The sequence below is a fragment of the Carcharhinus amblyrhynchos genome, chromosome 2, assembly GCF_965287045.1.
Source record: "Carcharhinus amblyrhynchos chromosome 2, sCarAmb.v2.hapA, whole genome shotgun sequence".
Lineage (NCBI taxonomy): Eukaryota > Metazoa > Chordata > Chondrichthyes > Carcharhiniformes > Carcharhinidae > Carcharhinus > Carcharhinus amblyrhynchos.
The window spans coordinates 93,740,547-93,759,543 of NC_137325.1; the positions used below are offsets into that span (position 1 = coordinate 93,740,547).

The 18,997-nt window shown below is 40.8% G+C and overlaps 1 protein-coding gene across 2 annotated transcripts in view; it reads right to left on the reverse strand.

Moving 5' to 3' along the window:
• LOC145356548 (contactin-associated protein-like 2) overlaps positions 1-18,997 on the reverse strand; it is a 1,680,587-nt gene that overhangs the window by 809,584 nt on the left and 852,006 nt on the right. For both annotated transcript variants that reach the window (XM_080209322.1, XM_080209313.1), the window contains one exon: positions 9,448-9,619. In XM_080209322.1, coding sequence (XP_080065448.1) covers positions 9,448-9,619 — 172 coding nt within the window. The remainder of the gene's footprint in view (positions 1-9,447; positions 9,620-18,997) is intronic.

Below are 18,997 nucleotides of genomic sequence, written 5' to 3' on the forward strand. Positions count from 1 at the left end.
TTCCACTGTCTGGACTGCTCTGGCAGGGCTCCCCAATACAGCTTCCAGAGGGTTGTGCTCTCCACAACTTGACACAGCAAAGGTGCAACATGGTGGAGGAGACTGAAGAAGCGGCCACATCATAAGAGGAGGAGGACCAGGACGGGTTGAGGACGAGCCTGAGGAGGACCTGGAGGATGCTAGACAGGCAGCAGCGGCCAGTGTCCAACAAGGCCAGAGGAGCAGGGATGCCCTCATAGCGTCCAGATTTGAGGTCTAGGGAGCCTCTTAGTCAGCAGCTCAAACCCCATTTGCCCTCTTATTCTCAAACCCTGCCTTTTCTAGTCCCTTATTCCCTCCTTTCCAGACACCTGGCCTCTCCCCTTCCTCTGAACCTGGTCACCCATTCCCTTCAATCTTGTCCTCATTGTGTGTAAACCTTTAGTGCTCTCAGACCCTGAGGACATCTGACATATCTTTCTGATGACAAAGCACAGACCTCCTGGCTCATTCCTGTGTGTGCAATGGAGGCACTTTCTTATGGGTCACAGTACATTTAGTGGAATGGGGGCAGGGGGAGGAGGGAAGGGGAAGAGGGACCGAGGTTCAGCCTCATAGACTGGTAATGCTGTGATACTAGGATATCTCAGACGGGTGAGCCTCCCGCTCTGCGTGAGATTGGAGAGCCTGTGGGAAGATCAGAGGTCTGATATGCAGACAGAGGTAGACCACTGCTCCCATCCCCAACCATGCTGCACCCAACATCATTATATTTTCCCCGCTCGTGAACCTATCCCTGACCTTCTCTTTTGCTCCACCAGCCCTCTCTCCCTTTTCAACAGCATAAAAACCATCAGTTTATTCGCCACCTTTAATTCCAAATGCTGCCAGACCTGTGAAATTTTTCCAGAACTTTCTGCTTTTATTATAAGATTGCAAGTTGTTACCTGGGTTAGATGCAGACGTAGTTGTCTGCACCAACTGGCCTTCTTAATTCAAGGCAAAAGAAACTTTGGTCCCAACACTTTGATGCTTGAGCACTAATGTTTTACAGACAACTAATTGGTTTGTATAAAAAGTAGTTTGTTGCACAAAAATACTTTTTGAATGAAATTTAATTTTCTTTATAATGCACTTCATTTAATTTTAACGATCAGCATTAATTGAAAATAAAACAAGTGCAACATTCATTTAGCAATAGGTGACCTACTCACACATAGTAATGAAGCAATTTATCTTTGTTTAAGCGAATATATTGTGACATCTCACTTATGCTATAAGTTTCAAGATGGAATTCTAATGCCACTTTAAACTCTGCAGACACATGTAGTGAGAAAAGGCTTTGAATCATTAAATACACACATTTTGCATTAATGAATTGTAATATAATGTATTATTTAGGATTATCATATATAGTCATGGAAAATCATGTACAGACTGGTTATCAGTGAATGTTTAAAAGATTTTAATTTAAGGTTATGCAAGGAGCCTCATAAAAAGGGTGTATTTTTCATAATTTATTTCATATATAATTTCATACAAACCTTATTAACAGCATCATAAATACACCCGGGGACTTCCTGAAGCTCTTTCCATGCTTCTATGATCATTGTTTGCCTGAACAACTTCATAATACAAGATCTACGTTTGTCTTTCATTACACAAACATGTTCCCCCATGTCTTAATGTCATGGTTAACTTGCATTTGAATTACAAAATGAGTTTTTCTTTCACATTTTACTAAGGTCTATAGTTTTGTCTCCCTTCAGTTGCCTCTTTTCAAGGCTGAAAAGTCCAAATTTCTCTGATTGCTCCTTATAACTCGGCCATGAGGAAATAACACCGTATCAGCTACTCACCATTCCTCACTCTCTCAATCCCCAAATTTGCCTCGAGTCTTAACAGCCAAATTGGAACACAATATATGCATACAGTTTGACCAATTTGCTGTACAGTTCAGCATAACATGCTTCCTCTTGCGTTCCACTGTTTAACTGTTATATTAGCTTTGCATATCGCTGCTCCACAGTGACTTGGTATGTTAAATGCTGAGTTGACAAATACCCCAGCTAACTTGCAATTTTGGCCTTAGCTATTTTATCCATGTCCACAGGGTATAGATGTCAATCTGTTCACTACATTAAATCCCAACTCAAGTTCAAATTTCTCCAAATTTGAATGAACAAATACATAATATTTGTTAGAATGTGACGAAGAAGCCACCATTTTAATCTTATAAAAGGAAACACTAAAGAGACTAGGAGACTATTTCCCAGTTGCATTAAACATCAAGCTTGAAATTTTGGCCTGGATTTTGTAGTCAGCGTTGACTGAATGGTATTTAGCATTCATAATTCTAACAGTTGTCAAGAGACCTTTCACCAGCTTCTGGATGGCAAATTTATGCTCAGTATGGCTTGAATTTTCAATGACTAACAGATTGCACAGGAAGGAATTAGGGATGGGATGGATGGATCGATGCTTGACATCTTCCTGCCACCATGCCACTTTGTCAGTGGTGGGAAAGTTGGCATATCGGCCTGCTATTAGGAGGCCAATTAGCCACTTGATGTACTCTTTGAATGGTATGTTTTGTTTGTACAGGCACCAAGAAACAATAGTTTTCACTGTATCCCAATACATGTGACAATAATAAATCAAATCAAATTCTCACTTCCATATGCATTTTCTTTCATTTTGAGGACCCACTGACACACAAGAGACAATGGGGTGAAATTCAGCGGGCTCTCCATAACCAGGGACGATAATCTCCACTGAAAATAATGACCACCCTAATGATAAGAGCAACCCGGGCACCCAGCAAGCCCTCCTATCCCGGTTTTCAGAGCCTGCTGACTTAGTCCAGATGTCCTGCAGCACCAACTATCTGTCTTCAAGGGTGCCCTGAGGCAGTTGAGCCACTGACTTTCTGATAGGACTGGCAGCTCTTTGGGGCAGGTTGCCTTCTGAATGAAAATGTCTCTCAGTGTTTCGCAGTACCCTTCAAAGTAGAGTCACTTCCCGCTTTTGACTCTGGGGATAGGTTACCTACTGTCCCTAGAGAATTCAGCCTTATGTCTGAAATAATTTAGGGCCCTCAACATGAGATCTGTGCTCATTGTGCGTAAAGCCAGCAACACACTGTCTCTTCGATCAACCAGATTGAAAATTTCTCACTGTGGCACTCAGGGGTTAATCTGGGATGAACAAGCTTGTATATTTAAATCAATGTAAAATTAAGTACAGAAAACACATGAAAGTGACAGAAAGAAAAATGGGAATAAGACAAATAAAAGATAGAAAGATATAAAAGATAAAATTTAGGTTTTCATTTTTATAAATCTCCAACAAAAATTAAATTAAAAAAAAGAGACTCCACACCTATCAAACTAAATCTTGAGTGCCAGATTGATTGTTTATATTGAAGGTTTTCAATGATAATAAAAGTTTTACATTTGAATGGATACATCCTAATTTCCTTGGCATCTGCATTGTGACCAACTTCTAGAGAAGCAGGGAAAAATCAGATAGCAACTTGCCAATTTTCTTGCATGTGCAGTCTCTACATGATACTACCAAATTATTCCTTCACAAAATAAGCACTGAAAGCTTCACAATTATTTCTGCTGCAAAATTACGGCCATTAAGTTTTACTGAGCTATGCAGAAAATATTCAGCACTTGAAGTTTTATTTGGGAAAAAACGAATTGGAGGGAACAAAAGATCCAGATTAAAAATTACCTTGTTAACTTTAAAATGTTGAAGAAAAGCAGTCAAAATTATTTTAGGTTTAATTTGCAAATCTGCCAGAACTTCAAGGTGTCTTAAACAACTTGATCTGTGCATATTATTACCCCATCATGCAGCACGTTCCAGTGAAGCTTAACATGCACACTGGAGAAACAGCACCTTATGTTCTGATTCGGCACTTTGCAGTCTTCTGGACTCAACACTGACTTCAACAACTTCAAACCATGAATTCTGTCCTCAATTTGAATTCTCCCCTCCCCCTCAGTTTGTATCTTGTTTTCACAGATTTGTTTTCAAGGCTGACCTTTGCTATTAACATTTACTCTGGACCAATGATCTGATTATTTACAACTATCCCAACCATTCCCTTTGTCATCTGGTCCATGATATCTTTTGTGTCCATCCCCTTTCCTCCACTTGATACATCCATTTTTCTATAGCATAAAACTCATCAGATTTCTACCTCTTTTCAATTCTGAAAAGGAGTCGTATTGCACCTTCTCCAAAAATATTGTCAGACCAACTGAGTTTTCTGGCACTTTGTTTTTATTCCATAAAACCTACATTTTTGACCAAGCTTTTGATTATCTCACTTAATTTCAATTTATACGATTTGGTGCCATTTTTTGTTTTATAATGCTCCCATGAAGCACCTTAGGATATTTTAGTATCTAAAGGTGCTTTATAAGTCATAGGTTGTTGTTATCTGCTTCCCACAAGTTGCTGGGCAGATTCTTGGGCTAGAATGCTAAGGAATATCCAGTGGTGTTATATTTATACACTCGGATAGCTTTTATTCAAATGAGTTGTCATTATTCTCATTTTTGCAGAATAGCTTGAAGCTATATGTGACTTCCTCACTAGAGGTAATGATCCTGAGCAAAGCATCACTTGCAACAATTTGCATTTACAGAGCACCTTTAGCATTGTGAAAAATGTTCAAAGACACTTCATAGCAGCATTATTGGACAACATTTGGCACTGAGATATTAGAAGAACACAACATTCTGAAAGCACTTAGCAGGTCAGGCAGTATCTGCAGAGAGAAGGACAGATAACTCAGATAAAAAATCATTAGTTCTGGTTTTGAGTTGCTGAGGAGATCCAGCATTTTCTGTTTTTATTTCATATTTCCAGGGTACAAACTATACACCAGGATATATAACAAAAGGCCAGAGAGGTAGGCTTGAAGGAATGATTAAAATGAAGAGATAGAAAAGTTTACGGAGGCAAGTCCAGAGGAGGCGAGGGCTGAGTGGAATTATCGCTAGACTGTTAATCCAGAGACTCAGCCAATACTGTGGGGACCCGGGTTCAAATTGTGCCACGGCAGAAGGTGGAATTTAAATTCAATGAAAGATATCTGGAGTTAAAGAATCTACTGACAACCGTGAAACAATTGCCAATTGCTGGAAAAATCCACCTGGTTCACTAATGTCCTTTAGGGATGGAAATCTGCAGCCCTTAGCTGGTCTGGCTTACATGTGACTCCAGAGCCACAGCAATGTGGTTGGCTCTCAACTGCCCTCGGGCAACTAAGGACAGGCAATAAATCTTGGCCAGCCAGTGATGCCCATGTTGTATGAATGAAAACAAAATAGAGCTTATGACTGAGGCAGCTGAAGGCACAGTCATAAACTGTGGAGGAATGAAAATCAGGAATATGCAAGAGGCCAGAATTAGAGGAGTGCATAAGTCTGAGAGGTTTGTAGGGCTGAATGAAATTAGGGAGACAGAGAGAGACAAGACCTTGGAGGAATTTGAACGCAAGAATTAGAATTTTGAAATTGAGGCATTGCTGGATTGGGAGCCAATGCTAATCAGCAAAGAATCAGGGTGAATCAGTTCAAGTTTACAAAAGGTGAACAACAGGAGGACAAGTAGAGGACTATGCAAAAGTTTCAATGGAATAGTCAAGTCTAAAAGTAACATCGACATAAACCTATCATACACAAATTGCACCTTTATCTGCTAATTGGGAGGAACATTATTCTAATAATTAGATGCCAGAAAACAACTCAAACATTAATATCTTGAATGGAATTTCAATTCCAGGTTTGGGATAATGACTTCTGGTCCTGATACTGCACTGTCTCAGCAATGTACATGTGCTGTGATTTCAATTGAAAAGTCACTTATTTAGCTCGGAGTTAATTTCATTATCTATTAAGCAGTGTTGGGCATGGATCAGAGGATCCAATTTAAAAGGACAAGCGGCAGCCATTAGTATCAATAATGGAAGTAGGTGGTGAGCAAAGGACAGTGGTTAGGATGGCCACCCGTGCCAGTGCAGCCTCCTGGTTTTTGTGGTGCTACTACAGGCAGTGACAGTACAAAGCAGAATCTGTTTTCTGCCAGTGGCAACAGAGAAAGCCTGTAGTGAGGTTCATGAGATCAGTTTTAGAGGAGTGATGAGGAGAATGGTTACCGCAGAAAAAGTTTAAGCAGCTGCTTAACTCAAGGTGAATCAAAAGATAGATCCAGATAGCATGTCTTCTGGTCAATAGCCACAAGAAGGTGAAAGAAAGGAGCAGCCTGGAATCGCATAGAGTTCTTCTGACCATCACGGAGTTGTCTGTATGGTATCATTGATGACCCATTAGCACAGATTATGGTCTGAGTACTATCGACCATAGACTATGGGGAAGGAAAAGATGCAAGTGGTGAAGGAGAGCGACATTGTCCTAATGGCATCTTTCTCCACCTTGGGAGAAGAAAGATGGCATTATGGGAGAACAATGCCACGAGGAGGAAGAAGGTACACTTGGATGGTGGTATCCTCCAGCTAGCTTCACTAACTCACTTTGATGAGCTGGGCTTGATTGGGCCAAATTGGCAAGCCATTGAGACACTGTTGACAGAAAGGGGAGACGAGTGTGTACAGATTGAAATAAAATCTCAACATCTCCAATTCACTAATTGCAATGCAATCCTTCACATGGGGCAAGGTGCCAATGCATAAGCTGCCATCTCATTATTTTAAAGGAGCAAAAGCATCTGTTGATTGTGCCAATTTCTTATGACCGCCTTCTTTCTGTCTCTCACAGGATCAGCTACAGAGGCGAAGGTGCTGACATATCATGAACATGCTCTGAAGGAATCAGAAGAAAGAAACATCAAAACCTGCAACATCACAGCCTTTTCGTACACTCTTCACCAGTACAGATTCGGAATTCAGCGGATTCTTATACGCTATTAGAAATAGTAGCCTGGATTGGGGGGAAGAGGGGAAATCAATTCAGAGAGTAACTGAAGACCACCACATCGGCAACATGATTTTGTGAGTCACTTGGTTGTTTCTGTTGTAAATGATAGACTAAAGCATGGGACATATTTTTGCACGAAAGCAAACTTGTATGTTTCCAATTTGTCGCAAGGCAGGAGAATGGGAATTAAGAGTTAGCAAAGCAATGCAGTGTGTTGGGGACGAGTATGCCAGGTACTGGAGCCTTGCAATTTGTCATTAGAAGGGGAAATAGAATAACCTGATGAAGGAGGATATCCACTGCAAGTGACCTGCGATTTCCAAAAAATGAAAGTGCCATAGCAGCTTACAGGATAGTGGGCACACACCTACATAACATGCCTGTTGTGGTCACAAATCAGTTGGACATTTTGTAATTGGAAGTCCTTCCCGTTGAAGAATTTCCATAGCTGGTAAATCAGTGCCTTGGTGGCTACATGGGTGCCACTGATGATTCCTTGCACCTGAGGGAATCCAACAAGGGAAGAAAAATTCACTGTCCTTACAGCGTGAGTGCAGTGTTTCAATAAAGCAGCTCACCACCACCTTCTCAAGGGGACCTAGAGATGGGTAATAAATGCTGGCCAGGCAGCAACATCACGTCCCATGAACAAATAAAGAAAACAGTGCCACCATCTACTTTGCATTCAATATAATCCCCTGCCCTCTTTGACACAGCATCTATTAGCTCTGTGATGCAATGATTTCTGCTTATGAGATGCCACCAATGTCTGGAAGGACTTTGCTGCAAAAAAAGGTTTACAGCTATAGAAAGGCCATGGTGACATTCCCATGACGCTCAATGCAAGCAGACAAGTCAGCAACCATCTGCTTGGGAAGATGTAGCCTTCTACAGCACAGACATTCTGACACGTTCATGTAGCTTAATCCTCCTTTGACAATAGATCTTATGCTGAAGGCATTGCTTTCATTGTCTTCCTATTCCTGACGATCTGTCGCCCAGGACTTTGTCCCTACTTTCTGTGGATGTCACTGCTCATCATTAGTCGATCCTATCTCCGCCCCCGCCCTCTAAGTGAAGAGATATTACAGCTGTACAACTGCTTACTGGTGACTTAGAGACTTCCCTGAGCCATCTGTCATTAATGATGCCACTTGCTACTATCCTGCCATCTGACTTCTCACCCAATAGCAGCTGAGACCCTGTATAAATTGGATGAACATCAGCAAATTTCGACACTCTACACTAGGTTCCCTCCTCCAGATCATCTATATAAATGGTAAAAAGCTGAGGCCCCAGCACCGACCCCTGGGGCACTCCACTAGTCACCATCCGCCAATCCGAATAGCACCCGTTGACCCCCACTCTCTGCCTCCTATTTGACAACCAATCCTCTATCCACTTAATAAGAACATTCCAAAATGGCCCTTAATGAGCTGACAAGCTCATTAGCTCTTTATACATTTTGTGAGGGTGCCTTAGGGCCATTCCAACTGCCAGGGTTTAAAACTTTTCATTGGGAAACTGACACAGCAATCAAAGGGCCAATCTTGCTGCCTCAACTCACGCAATCATATTTAAACAAAATCTATACAATTTGGTGCAAGAATTGTGGGAAGATGAGGATACGTGAAAATACTGTTTAAAGGGTAAATTTCACTGGCCTGTACTGCCAACATTGCATATTGAAAATTCAGACACATTCTGTTGATAGTTTCCAATTATTACATTCAAAAGATCGCAGCAATAATGCTTAAATTAGCAATATGTGCTGCCGGCAAGCAAAGCTTCATCACAGCATGACAGACTTATAAAATTACCTGGTGTTCATTACAATAGTATCCAATGTTATTATGAGAGATTTCGGTGGCCACTTTGTCAGGAATCCAAGTATTTTTTTACCAACTATTTATTTTGCAAGAGTTGTAAGAGAAGCTTCTGTATTTCTGTACTGGCCACAGTAAAAGCCAATATCTGCCTGATTTGATTCTGATTCATACTAATGGACTGAATGATGATAACCTCATCCATGCCATTGCAGAGTGTCAATTCTCAATTTTCAATCAGATAGAGGGACTGAGCCAAGCGAATCACTGGTTCTTTCAGTAAATCTTTTGTTGTAATCAGGAGAAAAAGTGTTTCAATCGACCTCAGCATTCCTAAAATTGCAGCATCATAGAAATTAATGGCACAAAAGAACCATCCATTCTATCATGTCTGTGCTGCAACAATGATTCAAGTAATCAGTATGATTACTGATTATAATCATAATTCATAGATCAACGTTTTGTCTGAATATGCTACTTTGCTGTTTCTGTAATCCTCACAGAAAACGTGAGAGCTCTTTTTGATTATGAAAATTTAGGTGCCACTAATGGAGTGCTGCAATGTATCTGCTTACTTGATGAGTTTATTTGCTTGTGTTCCAAAAGATGTACTCGTTGTGCTTCTACTTCACCTGCATTACATTATTGAAACATGATAAACACTGAAAAGTAAATTGTTCACTTACCTGTCAATGATAGCGCACATGTCAATATTAATATTGGTAAACTGCCCCAGCTTCCCTTGTTCAACAGCATGCAAGTCAGCCAGCTGATCATCCACATGAAGGAGTTGCATGCAGCCTTGAAAGGAACGCCGATAGAGACTTGGTTTTGTGTTATTCAGTAGACCAGGATAACCTGAAATATCAAAAAAAAAGTTCATCAATTTCCTTTGTTATGTAGACAATTAAAGATTCTTGAGGGTTAATGTCACTACAATGTACAAGTTATTTCAATTCCTCTTCAGGTACAAGGTTCCAATGTTTAAACTGTAAATGAAATGCTCACTTGTTAGGACACTCTAGAGAAACCAAGAGCGTTGTTTGCTAATGCAAAGTTCAGGTTTTAATCACCGACATTTCTGAGAAAACAAGACGCTTAAACTGAGTGGAGCACACAATCCTTTAATGAAAGAGTAATATGTTCTATATTTGCCAACCATATCTCCATGTAATTCATTGAAAAATCAGGACAAAGACAAGACGCTTACATTTTATTACAATGTCCAATGAATTTTTTAAAATGCATTAACATTTGAGGGAGCAAAGTAACTTGTGAACATAGGTTTGAAAATTCCTTAACTGACGACAGAACTGATGTTTCACAATTCTGGTGATGGAATCAGAATATACCACACAACAGAAGTCATTTATCATACTGTAGGTGTGTTCAATGAAGTGAAATGCATTTACCTATATGATAGTCTCCGAAATTCGAAACACAATTTATTGATTAATGTGTTTTCAAATGTTGATGCAAAGGAGTCACATAAATGCAAGTACTGCAAATATATAGTACCACTAAACTGTACATTTTTTCCACTGTTCTGGAAATGCCACATAAAGAATCTATTTCAAATCAAAAAAAATTGAGATTGCTTATCCATTATTCTTTATTTGGCCAAGATGTGTTCTACTATTTATATGAAAAGTCTGCCTTTCCCCATTCTTACAATCAGTAATCACATCAAGAGCTTTTTGAAACAAATGTGCTTGTGGAAGTTCAGTTCATTTTAAGGCTGAATCTTGTAAAATAAATCAAACACACAAAACCCTTTTCTTGCTGAGTTCTGTATCATTATATATGTATATATATATATCCATATTGATGTACTGCATGGTGGCCTTGTGGTGCAGTGGGGAGTGTCCTTGTCTCTGAGCCTGGAGCTGTGGGTTTGAATCCCACCCTAGGATTTGATGGCCAAGTATGTTCATAATGTGGCCAACAGGTTGACTATCAACCTGCCAAATCCTTCCAGCACACACCAATGGCAGGTGATAAGAGTGGAAGTGATTCCTGATCAGCCTGATGCAGACTCGTGCCCCTCAAGCTACAAGCCTCTAATGATAGGCTAGCTATGGAAACAATAAAAGTCTGCCTTCCACACCAGGCTATCAAGGAAGGGAACAAGGGGTCTGTATTCTCCTCAACATCTGGCTTAAAAGTAACATAGAAGCCTCAAACAGGGTTACATAATCAAATGGATTGTCGCATGATCTTGAGAAAGGAATGATAAAAAAAACCTTGTTGTGATCAGTTTTTGATATGTGTGTACAACTTCTTTACTTTATTCGTTCATTTACTGCAAGCAGGGCTGACATTTGTTGCCCATTCTAAATTGCCTGGGAATGGAGTGGCTTGCCAGGCCATTTAAGAGGACAGTTATGAGTAAGCAACATTGCTTTGGCTCTGGAGTCATATATAGAGCAGGCAAGGAAGGAAGATTTTCTTCCCTGATGGACATGAGTGAACTGGATCGGTTTTTATAACAATGATAATTATCATGGTCACCATTACTGATACCGGTTTTATATTCCAGATTTATTCATTTAAATACCACCAGTTACCATGGACCCTTCAACTAAATGTCCAGTGACTCAGTGATTGACACTTGTTCAATCTTTTGATATGTTAGTCGTATTAAGATATTAACACTGATTTTGAAGTTTGTTTTTGCCTGTAGGAGACCCTGCCCTCATTTACATCCCATTAGTGAGCTACAAGTGCCAAGCAGGCATCTTGCTGTAGGTGGCCAGTATTCAAATGGTGAAAAGTCAGCTGGCTCCCAAACCACTCTAGCCTATATTATAGACAAGACCAGGAAAAGCCTGGATTTTTTTTTATTGGGAGCGTTCAATAGCTGCTATCAAAAACACATCTCTGGGCCATTCCTTAAGTGGCTTCCAGCACACTCCACCCATTCGTAATTAGAAATTGTATTCTTGGTCCTATATATATCAGATTTTTATGCATGAATAAAGCTTCAGCCAGCTTCCAGTTATTGCCTGGATGAATGTCAGCTGCAAATGGAAGTGGTGAGCACCGGAGTTATATTTTAGGTCTTTTACTGTCCTGTTCAGCTACTGCGAGTCCGTGATAGGTACGTCCCTGTCAGGCAAGGAGGAATTGGTAGGGCTAGGGAACCGTGGTGCACCAAAAAAGTTGATTCGTTGGTTAAAAGGAAAAAGGAGGCTTATGTTCGGATGAGACGTGAGGGCTCGGGTAGTGCACTAGAAAACTTTAGATTGGCTAGGAGGGAGTTGAAGAGTGGGCTAAGAAGGGCTAAAAGAGGACATGAGAAGACTTTGGCTGATAGGGTTAAGGAGAATCCTAAGGCGTTCTATAGGTATGTCAAGAACAGAAGGTTGGTTAGGGCAAGATTAGGGCCAGTTATAGACAGCAGAGGGAAGTTATGTGTGGAACCGGAGGAGATTGGAGAGGCATTGAACCAATATTTCTCTTCAGTGTTCACGCAGGGGGACATGGATATAGCTGAGGAGGACACTGGGTTGCAGGGGAGTAGAATTGACAGTGTTACAGTTGATAAGGAGCATGTGCTGGATATTCTGGAGGGTCTGAAAATAGATAAGTCCCCTGGTCCGGATGGGATTTACCCCAGGATTCTCTGGGAGGCAAGAGAAGTGATTGCAGAGCCTCTGGCTCTGATCTTCAGGTCGTCGTTGGTCTCTGGTATAGTACCGGAAGATTGGAGGTTAGCGAATGTTGTCCCATTGTTTAAGAAGGGGAACAGAGACTTCCCTGGGAATTATAGACTGGTGAGTCTCACTTCTGTTGTGGGCAAGGTTTTAGAAAAAATTATTAGGGGTAGGATTTATAGTTATTTGGAGAGTAATGAATTGATTGGAGATAGTCAGCATGGTTTTGTGGTGGGTAGGTCGTGCCTTACTAACCTTATTGAGTTTTTTGAGAAAGTGACCAAAGAGGTGGATGGGGGTAAGGCAGTGGACGTGGTGTATATGGATTTTAGTAAGGCGTTTGATAAGGTTCACCATGGTAGGCTTCTGCAGAAAATGCAGATGTATGGGATTGGGGGTGATCTAGGGAATTGGATCAGGAATTGGCTAGCGGATAGGAGACAGAGGGTGGTGGTTGATGGTAAATATTCATCATGGAGTTCGGTTACGAGTGGTGTGCCTCAGGGATCTGTTTTGGGGCCACTGCTGTTTGTAATTTTTATTAATGATCTGGATGAGGGTATAGTTGGGTGGATTAGTAAATTTGCTGATGACACCAAAGTCGGAGGTGTGGTAGATAGTGAGGAAGGGTGTCATAGTTTGCAGGAAGACTTAGACAGGTTGCAGAGCTGGGCCGAGAGGTGGCGGATGGAGTTTAATGCGGAGAAGTGTGAGGTAATTCACTTTGGTAGGAATAACAGATGTGTTGAGTATAGGGCTAACGGGAGGACTTTGAATAGTGTGGATGAGCAGAGGGATCTAGGTGTATGTGTACATAGATCCCTGAAAGTTGGGAATCAAGTAGATAAGGTTGTTAAGAAGGCATACGGTGTCTTGGCGTTTATTGGTAGGGGGATTGAATTTAGGAGTCGCAGCGTTATGTTGCAACTGTACACAACTCTGGTGCGGCCGCACTTGGAGTACTGTGTGCAGTTCTGGTCCCCACATTACAGGAAGGATGTGGAGGCTTTGGAGAGGGTGCAGAGGAGGTTTACCAGGATGTTGCCTGGTATGGAGGGGAGGTCCTATGAGGAGAGGCTGAGGGATTTGGGGTTGTTTTCGCTGGAAAGAAGGCGGCTAAGAGGGGATCTTATTGAAACATATAAGATGATTAGAGGTTTAGATAGGGTGGATAGTAATAGCCTTTTTCCTCTGATGGAGAAATCTAGCACGAGGGGGCATGGCTTTAAATTAAGGGGGGGTAGTTATAGGACAGATGTCAGGGGTAGGTTCTTTACCCAGAGGGTGGTGAGGGATTGGAATGCCCTGCCTGCTGCAGTTGTAAATGCGCCTAGTTTGGGGGCGTTTAAGAGATCCGTGGATAGGTTTATGGACGAAAAGGGATTGGTTTAGGTTAGTGGGTCATTGTTTTGTAACTGGTCGGCGCAACATTGTGGGCCGAAGGGCCTGTTCTGCGCTGTAATGTTCTATGTTCCAACTTGACAGATCCCATGAGTGAGTACAAGGGATCTTGATATCTATGACTTGTGCTGCAACCAATGAATCACATGTTCATCCCACACTTCAAGTGGGGTGTTGGTTTTATTTCATTTCCTCTTTCATGGTGATCTACTTTTACTTCTTGCAAAGTGGTTTTGGGAGCTTTACATTGTGTTGGCCTTCAGGAAATAGCTTCTAAAAAGCCTTGCATTTCCTCAGTTTCAGACAGAGATTGTTCATTAGCTGCTCAGATTGACATGTGTCCCATTGGTGCTTTTGCTACATTCTGTATTGTGAATGCTGTTGGGCCTAGGGGTGAGCAAATGGGCTTTTCTGCAGAGTCAAAGGGGTGTCGATGGTAATCATGATGTGGAGTTGCTGGCGTTGGACTGGGGTAAACACAGTAATATGTGTCACAACACCAGGTTAAGCTACCAAATAAACCTGTTGGACTTTAACCTGGTGTTGTGAGATGTCTTATTGACTCAAAGGGGGACAGGGATAGAATGTGCGTTACAAGGGAAGCTATGCCTCAGTGAGGAGCATCATCAGGCAAAACAACAAATTAAATTTGATGAGACAAGGGAACAAAACCCAAATTGTCAAAAAAGAGAGTGGTAGAAGTAACAAACACAGAGATAATATCCACGAACATCTGTTAAGGCCCACTTAAAATTCTACATAAAACATACCTCTCCTATTACAAACTACATATTCCACTGTTCTGCAAACAATGAAGGATTGAGAAAATATGGCTAGAAAATATAAATCATATCAGGCAATTCTGAATAGTGGTGCAATATTAAAACGTCAGTGGCCCAACTTGACATGATGATAAAATGTTGGGCAAATTTCACAAATATCATAAAATATACAAACATGAAGCAGTTCAATTATGTGCAAGGGCTAGAGGAGCTGGAATTGTTGTGCTGAGGGAAAATTAGGAGAAACTGTTTATACTGACGGGAGTGTCAGCAACCAGAGAAGATGTATTAAGATAATTGGCCATGACACTGGTAAAGAAAGAGTGGGCGACAAGAATTATTTTATACAGTGAGGCTAATTTTAAATATTTGCAAAGTAAAAAATTGCACCAGTTTGGGGAAAGAACAGGGGAGAGTGGGACTAATTTAATAGTTAGAGTTGACAGAGGCAAGATGGGCCAAATGACCTCCTTTTCTACTGGTGATTCTATGATCAGAGAAGAGAGAAAAAGAGGAACTGAGGAGAAATAACAATTTTTGCAGAAATGTGGGCTGGCTTCAATCTTTTATTTTTGTATGTGTACCAGAAAAATGCCATAGACAAATAGTCACCAGCCACAGCAGTCCTGCTTATACAAAACATACAGTTGTTGGATTTTAGAATGCTGCAAGTGCCATTATATCGGAGTACATAATGCAGTGCTTTTGACAGCTGCTCATGTTTATTTTAAAGAAATCTAAGGTTATCCTCCTGATAAGACTTTGGATAGCTATTTAATCCCATGTGAAAACGTACATAGGAAATAAACCCCAGCAGTGGTTTATAAGGCAATATTTCAATTGAGTTGACCTAACAATGTCATAAGTACTTTGTTAGCCCACCTATTTCAAGGATACATCAAGATTGAGTTGCTGTCTCCAATCTGCTGCTCGTTATAATGTTTCTTCATAGTCCGCAATCTACCATTAAAATTCCATGTTTGCGCAATAAAGATCAGGTATGACTAAGAACATAAGAAATAGGAGCAGGAGTAGGCCATCTAGCCCTTCGAGCCTGCCCCGCCATTCAATAAGATCATGGCTGATCTGTTGTGGCTCAGTTCCACTTTCCCGCCCTCTCCCCATAACCCTTAATCCCCTCTCTTATCAAGAACCCATCAACCCGCTTCTTAAAAATATTTAGCGAGGCAGCCTCCACCACTTCAACGGGTATGTTTGTAGCATTAAAGCCATTCGGTCCTAAAAGTCTGCACCGACTCTGACAGGGCATCTTACCCAGGCCCTCTCATCCACACTGTCCGCATAATCCTGCAAATTCATCATGGCTAATCTAATTTACATATCTTTGGACACTAAGGGACAATTTAGCATGGCCAATTCACGTAACCTGCATGTCTTTGGAGTGTGGAAGGAAACCAGAGCACCCACAGGAAAGCCATGCAGACACAGGGAAAACATGCAAACTCCACACAGTTATTGCTGGAATTGAACCCAGGTCCCTGACACTGTGAGGCAACAGTGCTAACCACTGTGCCGCTGTGCTATACATTATTCGCACTGTGTACCGAGATTAAAAAAACATTGGGCAGGCAGTCTCTGGCATTCCCACAGAGTGCAGAAGCAAAATGGAACATACTTCAAAACACCATCTAAAATAACACACTCCCAACATATGGGTAGGAAGAGGTGAAAAGGTTAACTGATTCAAGACTAACATCACTGGAACATGTTATCGAAGTCAGGCAGACCACAATACAAAAAAGCCTGAGTGAGAAGACTCAATGTACTAAGAGACATTTAAAATAAAGTCCAACAGCCTGCTGGTTTGCTGGGTGGTGTACCAAAGATAGCTGGCTACAGTACTGCTAGAATGTCCAGACGTCCTGCAACATAGGGACTGCTACAGCCATGTGTGCAGGGATCAAAAATGCAATTTATTCATCAAAACAGAAAAATGATACATTGAAAATCAAAGGTGGCAAGGTCATCACAGACTGCAATTAACATTTGGAGATTTGGGTGAAACACTACCTTGAGTTGCACTACACAGATAATACTGTCACTGAGTTAGTTCAAGACATTCTGTACAACAATGAGGGAAATCTTAGCAATTTCAACAACTATTGAGGTCAGCTGAACATTATGGGAGAAATATTTGTCAGACTGCAGATCTTGATTGAATGCACCTACCCCAAATCAGAACTGGGAGATCCACAATTGGTAGTACAGAAGTTGAATATTGCTGAAAAGAAAGACATGTTGCTGAAGCTTTTCATCTTGTATTCATCAGGACGAATGCAAGAATGCCAAATTTCAAACATCACTAAAAAAAATACCAGAGGAGAAAAGTGTACTAATTGGTTGGAAAGTTGACTCTGATTATCTGAGGTTTTGTCTTAAAGAAAGTAACAAAGAACAACAGGCTCCACTAGCTCCTGGTGTTAGTGTGCCAGAGCAGAATCCCAAAATATATTATGAAGCCAGACTAGACCCCAAAATCTTCCTCTTCTGATATAAAGGTAAGCAAAGGATGTGTTACCTCAGCAGTACCTCCACTGACAAACTAGGATTCTTATTTTGTTATAAACAAGCTTAAACAGAGTTTAAGTACAGCTCAAACAAAAGTAACAGTTTAATTCTTAAGCATTGAGCAATCTTTAAACATGAAGATAAACAACTTTTAACTTCCAACTTCTCACTATTTCAGTTCCAACTATGCAATATTTATCTTATAGACTTAAACCCCATTTTAAATATAGTTTAAAAAAAACAGCAAGACTTGCTCTGACTTGGTTATCAGCCTTGAAGCCTTCAGGGAGGTTCTAAAAAGAGAGAATTGGAGGAGAAAAAACTTTCTACAGCAATTGATCACAGAAAGCTGTTCTTTCTCTTTATGAACCTAGCTCCTCCCATATCACATAACGATATGCCCCTGTATATCTAACTCACCTTTCATTACTTTAACTGAAAAACACCCTAAGGGTCCTTTCCTTTTGTAAACAGAAACCCATTAAGCCTTCTGCTAAATAAACATTTGCATGGTTAAAATGAGTAATTGGTCTGCTTTCCAGCATCTGCTGCATTTCTTCCAAACAGATCAGTTTCCCGTCATAAAACACTGAATCTTAAAGCACCCCCCCCCGACACAACATATTAATAGCACAGTATCATCATACCATCAGTGCACTCAGGATTGTTCAGTAAGTGCTGCCTAATTGCAGAATCACATCTAATTGCCAAAACAATATGGAGAACAGATTAAGCAAGCCATTTCATGCTGCTACAATGCAGTAGCTACATGAGTGGTATTTTACAGTAACATGATGCTGAGCAACATCATGTATCAATTTCAGTGCCAGCGTGATGCCAGGTGTAGAGGTAAAATATCCCATTGATGGACTGGCTGACTGCATGTTACTTCAGTTGTTCATAATAGGCAGAACATAAATCATACCCAAACAGCCTGCATTTGCAAAACCCAGAATGAAACATCAACAAAATTCTAAAGTCTGCAAAGAATTTGGTTTGATCATCTAGGAAGCAAACACCATGGCCGTCCTGTCTTCCATCAACATTGACAATGTCACACAGGAAATTGTTGGCATCCTCATAAATTGCTCCACCCAGAAGATAGGAAGGAAAATAAATATCTGCGTCAACCTGGCTACTTCAGTAAAGTATTTTGTTTTACAAACGGACAAAGGCTTTACCCTGACATGCCTGAAAAGCCATGGTTCATAACAGAAGAATTTCTAATCTTCAGGAACCAACAGGGGCCTCATCATCTTTAAAGAGGTGCTCTACTCTCTGTGACTGCAGAGACTCAGATTCCAAAGAAATGCATCAACACTCTTCGCATTTCTAAGGCAGAGAGCTATGGTCCATAGAGATTGTATGGAACCTCATTCTTCTATCAAACTTCCCAAGATTCCAAATGTAGGGAAATATATCCTTTGACCAAACCCAGGAGAAGAAGTGGTAGGTCACATGATCTTCCCCAAGTTGCTAAAACCTGGAATATTGCCAGGTGGAACTGAACACAAGCAGTCTATTATTTTACCACATAATAGATAGCAGAAGAAAGAGCTGCACCCAGATAACTTGCCTGGCACCCAGCTTCTCTGTGTAATACTGGAGACATCTGAACTCTTGTATAGATACCTATAAGATTAAATCATCTCTGCATGCTTTCTTCAATCATAGATGTCATCACTTCTGAAAGAAAGCTCACTCTGCAGCAGTTTCAACCTGCTAACCTCTGGAGAAATATACTATTGAACATTTGACTGGACTCACATGAAACCATGATGCTTATTTTTATGGTGGTCTTGTCCTGTATCCTTTTCTTTCCCTTATCCTTCTTTTATTGAACAAATGAAAAAGGGGTAGATGTTGCA